Source organism: Labeo rohita, chromosome 9 (genome assembly GCF_022985175.1).
Source record: "Labeo rohita strain BAU-BD-2019 chromosome 9, IGBB_LRoh.1.0, whole genome shotgun sequence".
Lineage (NCBI taxonomy): Eukaryota > Metazoa > Chordata > Actinopteri > Cypriniformes > Cyprinidae > Labeo > Labeo rohita.
In genome coordinates this window covers 33,067,927-33,089,553 of record NC_066877.1, presented here as the reverse complement: position 1 = coordinate 33,089,553, position 21,627 = coordinate 33,067,927, and the positions used below count along the sequence as shown (strand labels likewise).

Below are 21,627 nucleotides of genomic sequence, written 5' to 3'. Positions count from 1 at the left end.
GAAACATGCTAGCTAAATGCTAGTAACTTGTTGATCATGTTACCAACATGTTAACTTGTTAATCATGCTATAAACATGCTAGCAACATGCTTTTAATTTGCTAACCATGTTAGGAACATGCTAGTAACCTGTTAATCATGCTAGTACATGCTAGTAACATGTTAGTCATGCTAAAATCATGCTAACATGTTAGTAAGTGCTAATCATGCTAACAACATGCTAGTAACTTGCTAACCATGCTACTAACATTCTGTTAACTTGTTAATCATGTTAGAAACCTGCTAGCAGCATACTTTTAATGTGTTAACCATGTTTGCAACATGCTAGTAACCTGTTAATCATGCTAGTACATGCTAGTAACTTGCTAATCATGCTAACAACATGCTAGTAACTTGCTAACCATGCTACTAACATTTTGTTAACTTGCTAATCATGTTAGAAACATGCTAGCTAAATGCTAGTAATTTGTTGATCATGCTACCAACATGTTAACTTGCTAATCATGGTATGAACCTGCTAGCAACATGCTTTTAACTTGCTAACCATGTTAGCAACGTGCTAGTAACCTGCTAATCATGGTAGTAACATGGTAGTAACTTGCTAATCACGTTAGAAACATGCTAACATCATGCTAGTAACTTGTTAATCATGCTAACAACGTGTTAGTAACTATGTATCTGTTTTTCTAATATACTGTATTGCCTTCAAAACATTCAGACTGTAATCTTTCAAATTATTTCAAACTGAAAATCGTCAAACTTTTAAAACTTTCTGGCCAACTTTTTCAAGCCAACTTTAAGTTTGTGTACGAACTTTACTATCTAGTTACACATTAAAATAGCTGTTTTCTATGTGAATATATTTTAAAATGTAATTTATTCCTGCCATGCAAAGCTGAATTTTCAGCATTATTACTCCAGTCTTCAGTGGCACATGATCCTTCAGAAATCATTCTCTTTTTGTGTTCAGTGGAAGAGAAAATGTCATACAGGTTTGAAACAGCATGACCATTCCTTCAGTGATTAGAGTAAATAGATTTGATAATACTCAGAAGCTTGTTGGATTTCATTGTTTGTTTTCCATTAACGTTTTTATTATTCGCGCACACACAGAACACACATTTCAGTCATTTTCTGTCGAATTAAAAAAACATTAAAAAAAACATTATTACTATAATCGCATTTGCCCTCACAGGACACCAACGTTCGCAGGAGGATTGTTCTCAATTTCCAGAGATTATTTCTACCACGTAGGAAGCTATGACGAGGAGATGGAGATTTGGGGAGGAGAAAATATTGAAATGTCCTTCAGGGTGAGTCAAAATTAATTTTAAAATTACATTTTATTATTATTTTAAACAGAAGCAACAGTAATGACATTTAAAAAATTTTTTTTGAAAGTTAAAAAAAAAATCAATTTCAAATGAACGCTGCTCTTTTAAATTTTTAATTCATCAAATAATCCTGAAAAAATGTATTACTGTTTCCAAAAAAATATTAAGTTTTTAAGTTTTTGTCTGTCATATTAAAATGATTTCTGAAGGATCATGTGACACAGATGACTAGAATATGATTCTGCAAATACAGCTTTGCATCAGAGTAATAAATTACATTTTGCAATATATTCAAATAGATTTTAAATAGATTCAAATAGTTATTTTAAATTGTAATAATATTTTACAATATTACTGTTTTTTCTGTATTTTTAATCAAATAAATGCAGCCTTGGTGAGCAAAACAGGCTTCTTTCAAAATGTTAAATTAATCTCCAAACTTGGTGTATATTGATTAAGTCACATTTTAATGAAGTAAGACTGACTTTTGCATTTGCCGTGTCATGAATTAAACACTTTTAGTGATTCACAGCAAGAAAATTATATTGATTACACTGATGTTCAAGTTCTGTTTTATTTAGTGCTTGCTTGGTAGATAAATTCTTAAGTTATTTGAAAAATGATTATTTTAACTGTTGTTAATGTACATAAACATTAAGTAAAAGAAGATTGTTTTGTGTGTATGTAACTTACAAGTTACTTTTCAAGGGACTTTTGTAAACATTTCTGGTTGTTCAAATGAATCACTGAATCTGAATTTTGAATCACCTTATTGAAATGAACTGATTCATGGAAATGAATCAAACCTTCCGAATCTAATGCCGTTTCTGCGTTAAAAGTTTTAATCATTAACTTTATCAAAAGAATGGTTAAGGTAACTAATTTAACAAAATTCTTTATTTTAATATTTGGCTTACTATGAAATGTGTGCATGAATGAATAAAGCCTTTCCTTTTCCTCTCATGAGTCCTGATCTTCTGCTGTCGTCCTCCAGGTGTGGCAGTGCGGTGGGCAGCTAGAAATTATCCCCTGTTCAGTCGTAGGCCACGTGTTTCGCACAAAGAGTCCACACACTTTCCCCAAAGGCACGCAGGTGATCGTTCGCAACCAGGTGCGTCTGGCTGAGGTCTGGATGGACGACTATAAAGAGATCTTCTACCGGAGAAACCAGCAGGCTGCTCAGATTGCCAAAGAGGTACAGCTCCCAGAATTCACACTCCCGCATTTTTGTAACAAAGGCAAAAAGTGCAGATATATTTAGATATTATAATGGCTTTTAGTTGGAGCTATTATATGGCACAAAGGGTAGTGCGTTGCTCCCAGCATATGAAAAGGTGTCTTAGTCCTGTTCCCACTCTTCTTTACTGTCCTTTCAAAAAAAAAAAATTAATTTTGATATATATGAAGAAAGCTGTTTAAATAATATTTTATAATATAGTACTTTTAACTTTCAAAAATATATATTTTTTTTCTTTAAACATTTTACTTGTGAAGTGTTGTTGTTGTTGTTGTTGTTATTATTATTAATTGATTTATTTTGGTCATTAGCCTTTTGGCATATACATGTGATAAGTATACATTAATAATAATAATAATAATAATAATAACAATAATAATAAAGTATATATTTAAAAATGCTTTAAATAAATAATAAAGAAATATATAAATAAATAGGAGTTTTTTATTTACTAAAATATTTACTCTAAAATTATTACATTTAACTGTATTTTTAATTACTTATTTTTACTTAATTATTGTTGAATTTAAATAAATTATCTATTTAAAGCCATATAATATATTTGTATATTTTATTAATACTTTTTATTTTATTTACATAAGTAATTAAACCGCCACCCTACAATTCTGTTATACAAACTAGTTTAGACTGCATTTGTTTTTAAATAAATTAAATTATTTAAATAAATTCTTGTGCTGAGATAAATTGTAACTTATTTCTCATATTTTATTTTATTTCTAGTTAATTTATACATCTACTTTATTTACAAAAACTGTCCCCTATAGTTGTGTTATACAACTGGGATTTGCTTGCATTTTTGCAGTTTTTAAATAAATAAATAATAAATAATTTAAAAAAACATATACTGAGATGTGTTTAATTTGTTTTATTATATATATTTTTTAATTTTATTGACATAAATCATTAAATCGGCCATTTGTTGTTTTTTGTTGTTTGCACTTGTTTTTAAATAAAAAAAAAATTAATGAATAAATAAATAAATAAAATTAAGTAAAACATTACTTCATTATATTGTTATTATATTAATTATTAAACTACATACACCCTTATACTAAGATAATTTAATTAATTAATTTATTTGATCTTTTAATGTATTTATTTATTTTATTCACATAAATAATTATTTATTTAATAATAATTATACAGTCGTTTTATAAAAATTGGTTTTCCCTACATTTGTTTTAAAAAAAATTATTCTAACTTACTTACTAACTAACATACTTAATTAGACAAATAAATAAATAAATATACTGAGATATTTTAATTTGATTATATTTTCCATTTTATTTAAATAAATAATTAAAACTGTTTGTTTAATAATTAAACAATTAATTAAAACACAAATTGTTTTTTTCCTGCATTTGTTTTTTAAAATAAATGAAAGTATTTTAAATGATTAAGTAACTAACTAAACAAATAGATAAATATACTGAGATCATTTCATTTATTTAATTATTTACATAATTAAAACTGCCACCGGACAGATGTTTTTGTTTTTGGTTTTGCCTGCAATAGTTTTAGAATAAATCATTTTAACTAACTGACATACTAACTAACTAAATAGATAAATAGACAGATAAATAAATAAATATACTGACATAATTTAATTTAATTTATTATATTTTATTTACATAAATAATTAAAACCGCCCCCTAGAGTTGTGTTATACAAACTGGTTTTGCCTGCATTTTGTTTTAAAATAAATAAAAGTATTTTAATTAACTTACTAAATAAATATACTGAGATCATTATTTATTTATTTAATGTTTTATTATGTTTTTCATAATTTAATTACATAAATAATTAAAACTGCCACCCCGCAGTTGTGTTGTACAAATTGGTTTCGCCTGCATTTGTTTAGTGGCATTGTGGAGTTAAGAGTTAAGAGATTTAAGGCCTTTTGCCAGGCTTTCATCGTGCCGGTCTTCTGCGACCTAAACCACAGAAATCCTTTAACATTCTCAATGTGTAGCCAAGACCTGCTGCTGCTTCATAAGCGTAGACAGACAGCTTTAAAGTGGTGCCTCAGACAGCCTGTGGGCAGCTTTAATATGAGATTCAAAGGCAGTTTCTGTAATGAAGCTACCGTCTCCCTCCACAGCGCTCTTTTGGAGACGTCTCCAAGCGTGTAGATCTCCGGGAAAAACTCCAGTGTAAGAGCTTTTCCTGGTATTTGAAGAACGTCTATCCAGAGGTCTTCATGCCCGATCTCAACCCGCTGCAGTTTGGCGCGGTGAGTGTGTGTACAGTGGCTGGGACGTCCCTGTATTTCTCTGGTGTTTTGTCTGGCTGCTGCGGTTTCCCACCATGCGGCGGATCCCGTTCTGTAAAACCTTGTTTTAACAGCTTTCATATTACGACACCGCAATCCGTTCCATTTCCTCCTTCAGCACTTCTTCTGTCTCCCTCCAGATAAAGAACGTGGGGAAGGAGGCCTGCTTGGACGCGGGAGAGAGTAATGAGGGAGGGAAATCTCTCATTATGTACCCCTGCCACGGGATGGGAGGAAACCAGGTAATTGGAGCAGGAACAGTTTGTCCAGACAATGAATCAGTGGAATTGACCACACTTGTTTTTAAAATGTTTTAGTACACCTAAATAATAATAGCTTAAACCAAGTGCTTTTTGTTTCTTTTTTTTTCTTTAAGGAACAGAAAGAACTATTCAAATAAATAAATCTAGAACAAAGTCCATACAATATGAGCACTATATTATATTATATAATAATAACTTAAGTAACTCTTTTGATTTTAATTTATATTTTATTTTATTTTCCTTAAAGGAACAGTAAAAAAATGTCCATGCATTTTGTTCTCTTTATTAATTAATAATGATATTTTAAATCAGATGTAGATGCATTTTATTTTATTTTATGTTTTTTATTATTTTATTTTATTTTCTTTAAAGAAACAATAAATAGTCCAATTCCTTTTGATGTATGATTGATTGATTGATAGTCCAGACATTTCAAGCACTATATTATATATTTAATAGCAATTTATTATTATTTTTTTTAAAGGAACAGTAAAAAAATGTGTCCATCCAATTTATTCACTCTATTAATTAATAATAATAACTGAAATCAGATTTCATTGCTTGAATTTTTTTTCCTTAAAGTAACAGTAAAATTATGTACAAATAGTCCATACAATTCAAGCATTAATACTATACAATTTTATATTATATAATATTTATATCATATTTTATTATATTATATAATATAATATAGTATAATATAATATAATTATTATGTAAGGATATTTTCCTTAAGGGAACAGTAAAAAATTGTCTGTACAATTTATTCACTCTATTAATTAATTAATAATCATAATCATCATAATAATAATAATTTAAATCAGATGAATGTGTGTTTGAGTTTTATTTTATTTTATTTTATTTTATTTTATTTTATTTTATTTTATTTTATTTTATTTTATTTAAAGGAACCATAAATAGTCCATACAGTTCAAGCGCTATATTATACAATATGTATTGAATATTTTATTATATTATATAATATAATTTATAATATAATATAATATAATAAATTAGGGACAATAAATAGTCCATACAATTGCTTTTGATGTATGTAAAGTAACATTAAGGCACTATATTACATAACATATTCAGTATGAATTTTATTTTTATTTTCCTTAAAGGAACAGTAAAAAAATGGTCTATTTCAGTTTATTCACTCTATTAATTATTGATAACAATTTACATCAGATGAAGGTGCTTTTGAGGTTTATTTTACTTTATTTTAAGAAACAATAAAAAAGTGCATACAGTAGCTATTTATTTATTTATTTATGATGTGTTTGTTTGTTTGTTTATTTGTAAACAAAAAAACCAAAATACATTATAATACATTCATTATCATTTTAATATTATATAATATTTTAAATCAGGTGAAGTTGATTTTATTTTATTAGCAGTCATTTGCAAATAATTTTCGAAGTTTGCTGTTTTTTGAACACAAAATTTTTTGAGATTTTATTTCTAGGTGCATCGAAAATATAATTTTAATTAGTTCCCCTGATATATTTTCCAGATGCTCTCAGGAGTTTCCAGGCAAACAGCTTTATCTGTTTAATGAAATGTTTTCTCAGCGTTGAAGGTCATTTCTCTCCTCTGATCGTACAGTATTTCGAGTACTCGACCCATCACGAGATCAGGCACAACATTCAGAAGGAGCTCTGTTTGCACGGGACCAGTGGAGTCGTCAAATTAGAGGAGTGCCAGTATAAAGGTCACAACAGCGTCACAGGACCTCAGCAGAGATGGGAGCTCAGAGAGGTAGAACAACATTTTAAAGGCCACGCCGGAGCTCTCGCTTTCTATCGCACGCTTTCTCTCTTCTTCGCAAGCCTCTGATCTTTAAACTCAACTCCAAAACAGCCCGAGGCTGTGCTGTGTTCCTCCGCTCACCCTTCTCTAAAGCCAACTTTGTCTTTAGAGACTTGTCATCTCCTGTTGTGCTTGTTAACACTCATTTCTATCAAAACTCAAACACTGATTTGCAATATGTGTGGTTTTGTTGCAAACACTACTGAGCTCCCTTGCTGCTTGCTTTCTACATAGACAGCTGCTTTCTATTTTAACTATTAACTATTTTCTATTTGAATATATTTTAAATTGTAATTTATTCCTGTGATCAAAGCTAAATTTTCAGTATCATTACTCCAGTCTTCAGTGTCACGATATAAATAAAATATATACATAATATAAATAATATACATAAATAAATTAAATATATTAAACTATACATTTTTAATGTGGACATTTTTATATAATATTTTATATAATATATAATAACATTTTTATATAATATATATATATATATATATATATATTTATATATATATAAAAATATATCTTAAAATATTTCTATTTTTGCATTATATATAATGCAATTTATTTAAAATCCTTACTGAGCTAGCTAAAAAAAAAACAGCTATAATTTATGGAATTTAATTATATTGTGAAATATTTAAAAAAATAAATAAAAAGAACTGTTTTCAATTAAAATATATTTTAAAATGTAATTTATTCCTGTGGTGCAAAACTGAAATTTCAGCATCATTACTACAGTCTTCAGTGTCACATGATCCTTCAAAAATAAATAAATAAATAAATAAATAAAATATATTAAACTATACATTTTTAATGTATACATTTTTATATAATAAGTTATTTATTTTATTTTATTTTATTTTATTTAACATTTATTTTAAGTAACCTTTTTTTTACGTTTTAGTTTCGTGTATCTATAACAACCCTGTTTTCAATGTGAAATGAAAGATTTTATTATGCGTGTTTATGATCACAAACTATTTAAAAATTCACCAAATTCATTGCTAATAATTAAAAGTAATGCAAAAATACTGAGCTGACATGTATAATAGACAAATCTTAATGTATAATGCATAAAATGTAACAACAATACAGCCAATGTCAACAGAAAACAGAGGGGGGAAAACGAATAAACAATAACTGGCAGACAGAAAAAGACTTTTTGAGCAGACTAAACCAAAGCATATATTCAAGAATAAAGAAAACGAGATAAAAGAGCTTGACTTTAGTGCATGGCTGTCTGTCTAATGCTAATTTAAGCTTGCTAATGTTTGGTTTTGTGATTTGGCTGGACTGAAGGTCTGATAGATCCTGCTCTGTTATTTGATTCCCTTTGCAGGATCAGCTGCTCTATAACAAGGCCTCAAAACAGTGCCTGACCGCTCGACATGAAAACCCCTCTCTAGCATCCTGCAATCCAGGCGACAAGTACCAGCTCTGGGTCTTCACATGAATGGCGGGACCAATCTCACACACACACACACACACACACACAGGGTCCAAAACTTAGCTTTTTGCCACAGCTGCCAATTTACCTGCCAAAAATATTTCTTACACGCCATGAAACTGTATTTTACAGTATTTTATTTATAAAAATATATTTTTAGTCTTATGACCACGAATTATAGAGTGTATTTTTGACCAACAGTGCAACTTACTGGCTGTGTTCCAAAACCTACATAAACATCTGCCTTCTAAGGGGGCATTCTAGTGTTCATGCTTTTTAATGCGCTACACATGCAAAGACTCAATATTATGCTCAAGTTCCCATCCACTTTATCAGCATTCTTGGTTCTGGAAGTATTTTTCCCATTCATTTTTACCATAGAGGTTTTAGAAAGTCTTTATTTAAGAGGCTCGAAGCAAACCAAGCAGCTATGAGGTGAATCACAACATTACAAACTTAGATTTGAACTAAAAAAAGTTTAGAAATGAGACAAAAAAGACGAAGGTACAATACTATGTACTTAAAGGGGTCATCGGATGCTAAGTTCACTTTTTCATGTTTGAACATTAATGTGTGTTGGCAGTGTATGTACAAATTTACTCTATAATGATAATAATCCATGCAGTGGTACACAGGAATATCTCCGATTGAGCAGTTGAGGTGTTGTGTTGCTGGTCGTCATTTACTCCCGACATCTGAGCCGCTGAAGATGCAGTGGCATTACGTTTGTTTGTAAAGGGAATGCGCCTCCCCATCTACATAAATGCGTCTATGTTCATGCAAATCACTTGTGATCCAGCTTCACTTACAGCAGAAGTGAGTATAAGGGTTTTTTTATGAATCTCTGCAATCACCTTTCCTAATAACGTGCTAGTTAGCAAGTTTAGTGGCTAAACATGGCTAAATGCAGCTAAAGTAAACAGGCTCGTCACTCCACAGAGAGTAGAGAGGGGCGGGGCGAGCAGAGCTCATTAACATTTAAAGCAACCTCGACCAGAACAGGATGATTTTTGCAGAGCTGATTTTGACAAGGTAAAAAGGGTGTTGTTTTACACAACCTTTGAGAATTTTTAACCAAAGTATATTATAGACTTTTCATTAAGACCCTAAAGAATCATATCAACTTGTGGAAAATGGGCATCCGATGACCCCTTTAATGACGCAGTTTGCTTCTGATTTCTCTGTAGAATTATGGGTAGTGTAGTTTTTTACCAGGAATTTCAGTGTTAAACATGATTATTTGTTTTTCTTGAAGTCATAAACCTAAGATATTGTTGAAAAAATGAATCCCTTATTGAGAAAATGAATGGGATTTTTACTCTCAGAACCAACTGTTGCACTCTATAGATTATTCATTTAAATATATAGTACAAACAAATATAGTGTAACATTTTTAAAGAATTAGTTCACTTCCAGAACAAAAATTTACAGATGTACTCACCCCGTTGTCATCCAAAATGTTTATGTCTTTCTTTCTTCAGTCGTACAGAAGTTATGTTTTTTTGAGGAAATAATTTCAGGAATTATCTCCACAGTTAGGGTATGAAAAACTCCCATCTCATTTTCTTCTCCAACATTAAAAACGTCCTACATCGCTGCAAAGTGAACATGCAAAGAAGGTCAAACGTCCTTTACAAAAAGGTAAAAACGCAATGTTTTGAAGTTGGAGGAGAAAATGAGATGGGGTTTTTCGGCATACCCTAACTGCATTGACCCGGAATACACAGAGTACGCATGCGCATCGCAGAGCTAGACAAGACGAGCATTTAAGGTTAAAAAGTATATACATTTTTATTTTCTTTTAGAAAATGACGATTGTTTCGTTAGATAAGACCCTTATTCCTTGGCTGGGATCATTTCAAGCTCTTTGAAGCTGCATTTAAACTGCATTTTGGACATTTAAACTCATGGGCACCATTGAAGTCCACTATATGGAGAACATTCCTAAAATATTTCCTCAAAAAACATAATTTCTTTACGCCTGAAGAAAGAAAGACATGAACATCATTATCTGTAGATTTTTGTTCTTGAAGTGAACTAATCCTTTAAGTAGATTCAAACTGTTTTTATCAGATTTATTTGGTATTGGATGCTTTACAAGTATATTTGTGAATTTCTTAAAAATGTTAAAATAGAGATGCCCAACCTTTTTAATATGAAGTACCAAAAATTTTTAATTGAGAGCCTTGGACCAAAAGTATTGTTGCAGCATATCCAACGATATTAAAATGTATTACACTTTTAAAATGACACATTCAAATGATTTGCTTTGAAATATTTGAAATATTTAAACTCGCAATTGTGAGTTATAATTTTAGAATTGTGAGGTAAACTCACAGCTGCAAAGTCTTTTAATACATTGTTTTTCAATTAAAAAAAAAACAAAACACAATTAATACAATTATACAAGTGAATTTTTCCTTTCAAGACTTAAGACTTAGACCTAATTCCTAGTAATTCACATCAATTGAAAATAATATTTGATAATTAAATAAAATAATAAACAAATTAAAAGAAAGGGAGGATTGTGAGAATTGTAAGATAAAAACTTCTGATTTTTTTTTTCTGAATTATGAATTATATATATTTCTCTGAATTATATTATATATATTTACTCGCAATTGCGACTTAATGTCTCTCAATTCTGACTTTATAACTTGTAATTGTGAGTTTATATCATGCAATTCTGAGAAAAAAAATTAAGATTTGTGAATTTATCTCAATTCTGAATTCATTTCTCAGAATTGCAAGTTTATATCTTACAATTCTGACTTTATAACTCGCAATTGCGAGTTTATAATCACACAATTCTGAAAAAAAAGTCAAAATTGCAAGATGTAAACTTGTAGTTGTGAGGAAAAATAGTCCAAATTGTGAGATAAAAAGTCGCATTTACCATTTTGTATGTTTTATTCAGTGGCAGAAACGGGCTTCCATACAAAACAGAGAAAATGTTGAAAGAAACGTTTATCTATCTAAATATAAATCTTACCTTGTCCACTATCTTGAATGGACATTTTTTGTTGTTGCAGTAGGATTGCTTTCTTTTTCAGCAGATGCTGTTTGTGATTTATGATCAGTAAAGGGCAGATCAGTTTTACATTCTGAGTAAAATTTAGGTTTTTTTATAAAGACAAACCCTGTAAAATTTATTTGCCAAAGCTAATTTTTATTTGTGTCTGATGCGTGGCATGTGTTAATTTTGGACCCTGAACACTCTCTCACACACACACACACACACACACACACACAAATTACCGGAGAATCTGTTATATGACAAAGACATACTTTTAATTTATTTTTGTACATGGAAAATATTGCTGCTGGAAATTTGGAGTATCCATAGGACCAAAAAAACGGATCATGTACAGACATTCATGTCTATAAGGGCCGAGGCACTCAAAAACCTGCAGTAAAGTGAAGTTTTATTCCTTTCTCGCTTTCTTTCTTTCATCGTGTCTGAAAGACTACAAGACGTGTGTCTTTGGACAGTTGCTTTTCTCATTTTTATACTGGATGAGCTCAACCACAGTGATGCTGAGTATTAGCTGCATTTTCTGAAATGCACATTATGGACGTCTTCAAATATCCTTCAAAAAAATGTAATGCAACTTGCAGATTTTACAGCACCAAAGACTTCTTGAAAGTATTTGCTTCATATTCACTTTTCACAAAGTGAGTTTGTTCTTTTTTTTTCTTTTGGGTCATTCTGAGTCATTCCTGTTCTGCAGCACATTTAAACTCCATAATGTTGTAAAAAGGAATATTCTGTTGTAATTTAAGAAGTATTTCTATAAATTTGTTCAGCAGCCTTTTAGAAATATGTTCTGGTCAAACTGAGACACTTCAACTTCATTAATGATGTCTTTATTCAAACAACAGCAAGATTTGAAAATAAAAAGCTAAGGCTTTGACTTATCACCATTTATCACCAAGTGAAAATATTTTTAAGAAAACACCTTTAGTTTGAAACAGCAAAAAAAAAAACTGGAATGTTGTCAGTTTTTCATTTTAGAAATGCAGCAAGACGACAAAATTGCATGCATTCACTAAAACTAAAGTAGTAAAACGAATGTTCAAGTAAAAGAAAACTGCTTTTCACCTTACAAAATTAAAGTTAATACTTTGTCCAATTTAATAAGACACATATCACAGAGACATGAAAATGTGCTGCGCAACAAGAATGATGCTGATTACAGGTCAAATGTTTTAAATGGAATTTCTATGTGACGTTTTTAGCCATTTAAACCCTTTTTTATTTGAGCAAATGTAAATGTTTTGTGTTTTATCAGATGTTACTTTTGTATATTTTGACATGCCTTGTGAATATTTGATAAGAGTTACATAAGATTTAAGGCACAGTTAGTGCCACACAGAGACTGGCAGTAGAGGGCGCTATTATACAAGTGTCTGCCTTCAGAACATTCACTCTTGACATGAAGAACAGAATAAACTGCAAAACAGAGCAGAAAACTAGTTTTAAAAATTACATCAGGTGTTTACATCGATCAGAAGATTCACAAATTTGGTTCTTAAAGCAGTTTCATAATATTGCCATGAAGTGATGTAGATTGTCTTTGCTTAGAATATATTTTGTAACAACAACAAAAAAAGATTTAATTTTTGTAAGAAAGTGTGTTTGAGTTACAGAAAAGAACTAAGATGCTATTAAAGATGGAGAAATGTCATGATTTAGATGATTTTGTGTTAAACTTTTTCCATTTAGAGATTTACGACCCAACAAGAAGCGCTTTAACAAAGAGAATTTTTATTCAATACATACCGTTTAAGGAACGCACAATAAATACACATTATAATAGATCATTCATAAGAAATACTGAAAACAGAACGAGAACTGCGATTCTAACTGGTAACATGATATGACGACTCCTGTCTGCTGCCAGTTCATCCGGTCCCGCTGTAGTACAGGCTTCAATGACATTACATCTGTACACGTGTCTTTCATATCCCATAATGCATCAAAGACTGAGGTCTGTTGTACCAGCACTGTGTGTGTGTGTGTGTGTGTGTAAGTCAAGAGGTGAATTAAAGACAAATCTGGACCTGTGTCCAGAAAATAAATTCTAGAAGGCAAAACACAGTGTGAATTTGCTATCGTAGAATCAGAAATTATGGCAAAAATGAATCCGAAAATGAAGGCATTCGCTTTTAAGTAAACCACTGGTTACTTTAGCCAAGGCAGTGATCCAATGCTGCTGCCCAGATTCCCATTGCAACATTCGGTATTTTCAGAATTTGTTTCTGAAAACACATCTTCTCTCTTCGTTTGTTATATCGTTAAAGGTGAAATGTGTCATTTCTGCACCGTTTTCCGGATGTTCAGGGTGGATTCTTAAGTCTTAATTATGACTTTAAAAGGTGAAAGTGACTAAAAGTCAAAAAAACAAAAAAAAAAAAAAAAAAAAAAAAATGAAACAGTTGAAATTATTACAAAATGATGACATCAGAAGTTGATTAAAGTCATAAAAATTATATGACATCCAAAGTCAAAATTGACAAAAATTATGAGATAAACATTTGGTATATTGAGATAAAAAAAAAAAAAAAAGGAAAAGAAACTGACAAGCAGTTATTACATCAAAAGTGGATATATGACATAAACTGCTGAAATTTTGAGATAAAAAGTCGTAATTATGCAAAATAATTCAAATTGATGGCAATTATGACATCTAAAGTGGAACGTGACAAAAAGTCAAAATTATTAGATAAACAGTTAAAATTTTGAGATAAAAAGTCATAATTATTAAAAAAAAAAATTAATTGACAGAAATTATGACATCAAAAGTGGAAAGTGACAAAAAGTTAAAATTATGACAATTGGAATTTTGAGATAAAAGATTATAATTATTTTTTTTTTTTTAATTAATTGCCAACAACTTCAAAAGTGGAAAGTGACAAAATTATGAGATAAATTGTTGGAATTTTAAGATTAAAAAGTAACAATTATTCAAAAAAATTTAAATTGACAGCAATTATGACTTCAAAATTGGAAAGTGTCAAAAGTTGGAATTTTGAGATAAAAAGTTGTAATTATTCAAAAAAATTTAAATTGAGAGCAATTATGACATCAAAAGTGGAATGTGACAAAAAGTAAAAATTATGAGATAATAAGTCATAATTATGACAAAAATTGACTTTTTTTATGACAATTATAACTTTATCTCATAAAACATTTAACTGTTTATATCATAATTTTGACCATTTATGTATCACATTAATGACTGTTTATATCATAAATTGCTGGGTTAATGCATGAGGTTAAAGGTCCTACATTTAGTTCTGCATATTAGGCTGAGATGTGAGTTTAAGATGACACACTTCACCTTTAAGGATCCCCACGAGGTCACGCTACAATGTTGATGACATAAAGGCATTTGATTGTCCTGTCTTGAGCTTATTGAGAGACATTCTCCATTGGACAATGACTCTCTTTCCATCAAGAGGATAAACAAACTGACAGATGCATCATAAGGTTTGTGCGTTAAAAACAGCTTCTCAACTCGTCAGTGCTTTAAGGTAATACTTCACACAAAAATGATTATTCTGTAATTATTTAAACACCCTCATGTCATAGCAGTTCTCTAGCATACGGGTTTGGCATGACCTGGATGAGGGTGAGTAAATAATGACCGAATGTTTGTTTTCGAGTGAACTTTCCCTTTAACATGGGAGGAAATCTGATGTGAAATGAATTCACTCCTTTCAAATGTGAGGCATTATCACACTGTAAACTATTGCACTTAAATTACTCTTCAGAATTATTTATTCAGTCAAAGCTGATTTTTAAATTAAATAACCATGACAAGAATAATTCTTATTTTTTCTCTCAAAATCTTCAGCACAGTTACTGAGAGAATATTTTTTACATCATGCCATAAAATATTTCTCGCTATAAATTGAGAAAATCGCCATTCAAAACTTTCAGTTATGCAATAAATGTAGAGTATTACCTTGTACAAACCTAATATGACTTAATTTGTATTCTAGACTTTGTCATTTAAACACTTTTTAAAATCATCTTCGCCTGACAGAAACGGAATGCTTCGTTCGCAGTAACTTGATGCATTTCAAAGTGCATTTCATCAGAAATCCCTGTATAATCCTAAAGATAATTTAAGACTTTAGTATCTCAGAGTTTCATAAGACAAAGAGTTTGATCATTTTCATTATCGTAATCTGGTTTAAAAAGTTAAATCTGTTATCTAACTACTGTAACCTTCTGTCTCCTATCTGCCATTTGAAACAAATGCAGATAGATGTGATATATATTTTTCGTTAGTGTCATGGAAAAACATACTTCATGTCTCCACTAAAAACTTGGAGATATGTTATAAAAACATAGTCTAGGGCTGTGTTCGGAATAGCATGCCAACATACTACTGTGTTAACAGTATGTGTTTACTGCACACCATACTGTATTCAAAAATGCAGTGCACTTCACAAAAGCAATATGAAGGACTATTTTGTTTTTCTTGACATTATTTAATTAACCTGCAAATATTCATTATGCATTTTAATATGAAAATATCTAACCTTTTCGATTTTTATTTTTATTTTAAAATAGTTGCTAGTATACTATGAAAGCTAGTTTCTGCCATGAACCGTTTAAAAAATTTGCCATGGAAATTTTAAAAAAGGTAATTGCGACTTTATATCTCACAACGCAAGATATAAACTCGCAACTGCGAGAAAAGCCAGAATCGTAAGAAAAAGTAGTAATTACATTTTTCATTTTGCGGTGGAAACAAAAAACAGAATTGCGAAAAAAAGGGAGAATTGCAAGTAGATCCGCAAAACGATTAGTCACAATTAATCGATTCAAAATAAGTTTATAAGTTCAAAATAAGTTTGCATACTATGTGTGTGTGCTGTCTATATTTATTATGTGTATATATAAATACATACACATATATGTATGTATTGTTTGTATTTGTATGTAAACGCTTGTAAATAATTTATATTATATAGAAATATAAATATTTTACATATAAATCTAACATTTTTCCCTAGTATATACATGTATGTGTGTGTATTTATATGTACATGATAAATATACACAGTACACACACGTAGTATGCAGACAAAATTTTTTTATTTTGAATCGATTAATCGCGACTAATCGTTTTGCGGCTCTAATTGCAAGACATGAACTCAGAATCATGAGTTGTGAGATAAAAAGTTGCAATTACCTTTTATTTTTTATCCCTTGGTGGAAACAAGTTTCCATAGTATGCAGCATATACTACGCAGTAAGCAAGTATTCCATTCCGAACGCAGCCTTAGTCATGGCACGGTACCAGATAGCCCCGCCCCCTTCAGTGCTCAGGTAACAATTGGTTGCGGTTCTGTGTAACATCAGCCAATGGAAAAGTGCAATTATGTTGAGGAAATGTATCGTGTTCACAACTTAAATATCATGGTTTTGGTTTTGTAAGCAAAGGCAAATGAAGAGCACACATTTTAAGAGCCGTTTTCATGCTTTCACCAACTCTTTAAAGCATGAAGTATGTGTACGGAAACGCAACAGTATTATTTTCTCTTTTACAGTACATCGAACTCTTACAAAACCATAAACCAGCGATGAAAGCTTAAAAAAAAAAACATGCTTTTATCAAACATTTAGATATACACTTACTTCAGAACACTAACAGCAACAATCTTTTTTTTTTCTGTTTTCTTTTTGCACCACTGACACAGATACATAGAAAAGTTCTATCCACATCTCTGCTCAAAACTAGAACTTTTGAAATTACAAGAAACATTGCACGAGCCTAAGGCCAGGAATAGACTTTATGCTAGTACGTAAACGCTTGCCTGATGTTTTGCAACGGCGAAGCTGACCCAAAAATTATGATTCTGTCGTTTACTCACCCTCATGTCTTTCCAAACCTATATGACTGAAGAAAAGACATTAGTGTAAACAACATTGGACTCCAACCAGCATTAAACCCAACTTCCCTTCATTTTATCGACAAAAACATCTTTTGGACTCCAAAACAGGTTTGGAATGACATGAGGGTGAGTAAATCATAAAAAAAAAATTTATTTAGGTGTACTGTCTCTTTAAGTTCTTGCTCTAGCGGTAATAAACCTCAGGGGGCGCTAGAATACCCACTAATGTCTGTTTATTTAAAAACAATGGGTCTTATTTATCACTAAGAACGCGTATGGATGAATTTGTGCTTGAAATCTGCATACGAATATCATGAACAAATCAAGAACTTTCGTACTAAAATTTTATGTAAATTTAAGAAAAAAAAAAATAGTACTGAAACCACATGCATGGAAAAATGGCATACTGGTGACCATATATTCATGATAAGATGAAATTAATCGTGTTATAATTGCATTAGGATGAATTAACATGTCAGCGCCAATGGGCTTATGGTTAGTGCATCGACATACAGCGCAACTGCGTTTGCAGCGACCCGAGTTCGAATCCCATCTCGTGGTCGCTTGCCGATCTCACTCCCGTCTCTCCACCCAATGCTTTCCTGTCTGTTATCCACTGTCCTGTCTAAATAAAAACATTTAAAAAAGCCTAGAAAAAAATAAAAAATATATGAATTGTCTAGGGATGCACCATACTGTGTTTTTGCCGATATTTTGCAACTTATTTTGCCCGATAACCGATATCGATACCGATCTCGATAAGTCTCTCCTGTGTGAAAATTACAAGCAAATTATTTTTAATTTTGGTTAGTTTTTAATAAGAACGTATTTGTTAGAATTAAACAATAATGAAGTTATTTTATAATGACAGTACACTGAAGCTTTGATAATAACTATAAACTATATCAATGCAGTAACCTTAACATTTTATTTTAATATTTAAAAATTTGTAGATGATCTAAAGCAAAAGAGTTGTAAAACTTCCGAAAATCTTTTAGAGCTCATAATTTGTTTAAAAAATGTAACGTATTACACATTAATGAGTAAATCAGTATATATAAAATTATTTAATTTACATGTGTCATGTTTTTTTTTTTTAATTATTCATGTAAGGTATAGCTTCTGACCTTTAAATCAAAACATACTCATGATTTTATGACATCAATTACTGTTTAATTTAATCAGAAACTGTCTAAATTTTGTTTTACTTTCATTTTATTAGGAGTAGGCCAACAACGCCCCCAACAGAATTAAAACTCCTTAAAGGAACCACTTTTTTTGAAAATAGCTAATTTTCCAGCTCCCCTAGAGTTAAACAGTTGAGTTTTACTGTTTTCGAATCCATTCAGCCGATCTCCAGTTCTGGCGGTAACACTTTTAGCATAGCTGATCTATGCTAAACATGATCTAATCACTAGCACGCCCTAAGCACAAGTTATTCCTCTTATCGGCAAGACATATCGGCATAGTTTTTCAGATCAGGCCAATGCCGATATTTACATTTAAAGCCATTATCGGTCAATTCCAATATCGGTTTGATAATATTGTGCATCCCTAGTCACCATTTTTCTCCCTGTTATGGATGGCCTTGGCTGTTGATGATAAAAGGATGTAAATTAAAATGTTGCGTGGAAAACCCTTGTATACAAAGTACTAATTTCATTTAAGGTTGAGAATGCACGTAGACACGTAGGCAGAAATTTCATGAGTAGTTCTCCTGTACGTACAAATGCAAAATATTCCACGCAATTATTAGTGAACAAGACCCATTGCGTTAAAATCAAGCTTGCATTTGCGTTCACGTACTTGCGTAGAGTGTTTCCAACCTAAAGCTTATACGCTCTGATTTTGCAGTTTAAATCATTTTTGTTCTTTGCGAAGTTCAGTAAAAATACATATTTTTGGATCCGCCAAACATTAAACAGGAAAACGAAACGTTGATGTGCAGAATCGAAGGCTGCTTTTATACTCTCGCGGCGCTCAGTGAATCTAAACCGGAGTAGGCTCGGCGAAAGCGTCCAGTAAAGTAGGTCCTTTCGTGTTGTCCGCTAGCGAAACGTCAGGCAGATTGTGAGACATCTCCTTTGGCTGCTCAGCTACGTAACAGTTCCCGTTGGCGTTGTAACTCGTATCCTGCGTATTGTTGTTCAGATAGTTTTGGAATTCCATCTGGCTCAGCTCTCCCGATTGGCTGAGGAAGGTCCCTTTGGATTGGACGCTCTTGTCTGGCTCTGAGGCGCAACAGCCAATCACGGCCAAGTGGTGATTGGCGTATGGCTGCTCGGGCTGCTGGGAGTAGTCCGTGTATTGGTCAGCGGTCACATTGTAAGGACCCTGAGACATGACCCTACTTGAGTCATTAACCCTGTCTTGATAGGACGCCGTGTCCCCTACGTAGGGCTCACCGGATTGGTTGGCGGAGGCTAAAAGTGCGGACGGAGCGTTTTCCATTGGGTAGTACTCCGCGGTGGAGTTGATGAAGTAGGAGTTGCCGTTCGTTTGGTTGTCCGACGTGACCGTATTCTCAGAGTAACACATCACGGAAGGGGGCGGAGCCACTTCGCTATTGGCCAATCCTGTGTCAAACTCTTCCACCTTGTCCTCGTCCTCATTGTCATCGTCCTCCTCAGAGTCGCTGTTTGCTAAACTCTGCGTGCTGGAGTCGGATAGACTGCACAGACTGCTGCTCTCGTCCTCGTCGTCTTCGTTCTCGTCTTCTTCGTCGTCTTCGTCCTCTTCCTCGTCTTCCTCATCCTCGTCATCTTCTTCCTCTTCCTCTTCCAAGGTGTCGTCCATGTCGTCGCCGGCCTGTAGATGCATGATGGTGGTCTGCGGGACTGTATCCGGGATCGCATATTCCAGCGCATGCTGTCCTGTCGCCAGCGGGCTGCAGTGACCGTTCGGGTCGCCGTGATATCCGTTGCCGTTCGGCGCGATGGCGCCGGAATTCTGCTGCTGCTCGCGGCTCTTCTCGAGTTCCAGCTTCATGATGGTGTGCAGGAAGTGAGTCCGAACTCGGATGGGGTTAAACTCGATCCTGCCGGCCGCGTTGCTGCAGCCCTCTTTTGTGCAGCCGCACGGGAATGACATGCGGTCCACCTGTGGACATCCAAGAACACTTGAGCGCAGGCCAGTTTTAGGATGGTTTGAATTACACACAGCAGGACTGGTCTAAATAAAGCACCTCTCTCTTCTGAAGACCTGATGCACTGCATAAAATTTAACCAGCTGTATCAGTCGGATCTAATCAGTTCTATCAGAGCATACCTCCATTAAACTTTATCTCTGGACATCTTAATCATTTTTGCTTGTTAGTCTGCCATGTTAAATTTCCTTGACAGTGTTTGCTTTACTATAGTATGAGGAAGGAGGGCTCTTGAGGGATGCAAATCAGCTCCTGATGTCGTTCTAGCAACTAGAGTCTTTTAAAACATGTCACAAACATGATGAGGTTATAGTTCACCTCAAAATAATAAAAATTGCTCAGTAAAGTCTATTTTTATGACCATTACATTTTTTTTATCATGACAATTAAGCACATTTTAACCCATAATTGTTATTAGTGTTATGTGACATTTATTTATTTATTTACCCACCCTAAATTATATGATATTAATACAAATAAATTTATGGATTAAATAAAGAAAATAATACAAATAATAATAAACACAATTTTGAAAGTAAGAAAATAACAAAATATTGAATAATAATTTCTAATATAACCATAATATAACAATATTTACATTGTAAAATTGTTTTGCATTATGTTCATCATGACAGTTAAATGCATTTTAACTCATAATTGTCATTAGTGTTGTGTGAAAATTATATATATATATATAAATATATATATATATATATATATATATACACTACTCTAAACCATATGATATTAATACAAATAAATGGATTAAATAAACAAAATTATAATAATTATAATTATAATAATAAATACAATTTGAAAAATAAGAAACAAATATTGAATAATAATTTTAAATATAACAATAATATAACAAAATACACTGTAAAATTGTTTTGCATTATGTTCATCATGACGGGCACATTTTAACCCATAACATTGTGGTCATATTTGTTGTACTGTATTTAATTCATACTGTTTAAAAAACATTGTATTTAAAAGACTGTAAAAAAAAATAAATTTATTTATTTACCCTAAATTATATGATATTAATACAAATAAATTCATGGATTAAATGAACAAAATAATAATAATAATAATAATAATAATAATAAATACTAATTTAAAAGCAAGAAAATGATAAATATATCGAATAATAAATTTAAATATAACAATAACATAAC

General features: G+C 31.7%; 2 protein-coding genes across 3 annotated transcripts in view; one reads left to right on the top strand and one right to left on the bottom strand.

Moving 5' to 3' along the window:
- The window catches only part of galnt3 (UDP-N-acetyl-alpha-D-galactosamine:polypeptide N-acetylgalactosaminyltransferase 3 (GalNAc-T3)), a 28,408-nt gene extending 17,469 nt beyond the window's left edge, over positions 1-10,939 (top strand). Inside the window, exons 7-12 of the mRNA XM_051119199.1 lie at positions 1,195-1,312; positions 2,328-2,528; positions 4,693-4,824; positions 5,004-5,105; positions 6,735-6,887; positions 8,284-10,939. Of these exons, the coding sequence (XP_050975156.1) occupies positions 1,195-1,312; positions 2,328-2,528; positions 4,693-4,824; positions 5,004-5,105; positions 6,735-6,887; positions 8,284-8,397 (820 nt within the window). The 3' untranslated portion in view covers positions 8,398-10,939. The remainder of the gene's footprint in view (positions 1-1,194; positions 1,313-2,327; positions 2,529-4,692; positions 4,825-5,003; positions 5,106-6,734; positions 6,888-8,283) is intronic.
- A 2,388-nt stretch (positions 10,940-13,327) lies between these two features.
- Positions 13,328-21,627, bottom strand: part of csrnp3 (cysteine-serine-rich nuclear protein 3) — a 74,638-nt gene continuing 66,338 nt past the window's right edge. For both annotated transcript variants that reach the window (XM_051119201.1, XM_051119202.1), the window contains one exon: positions 13,328-20,403. In XM_051119201.1, coding sequence (XP_050975158.1) covers positions 19,294-20,403 — 1,110 coding nt within the window. In that variant the 3' untranslated portion in view covers positions 13,328-19,293. The remainder of the gene's footprint in view (positions 20,404-21,627) is intronic.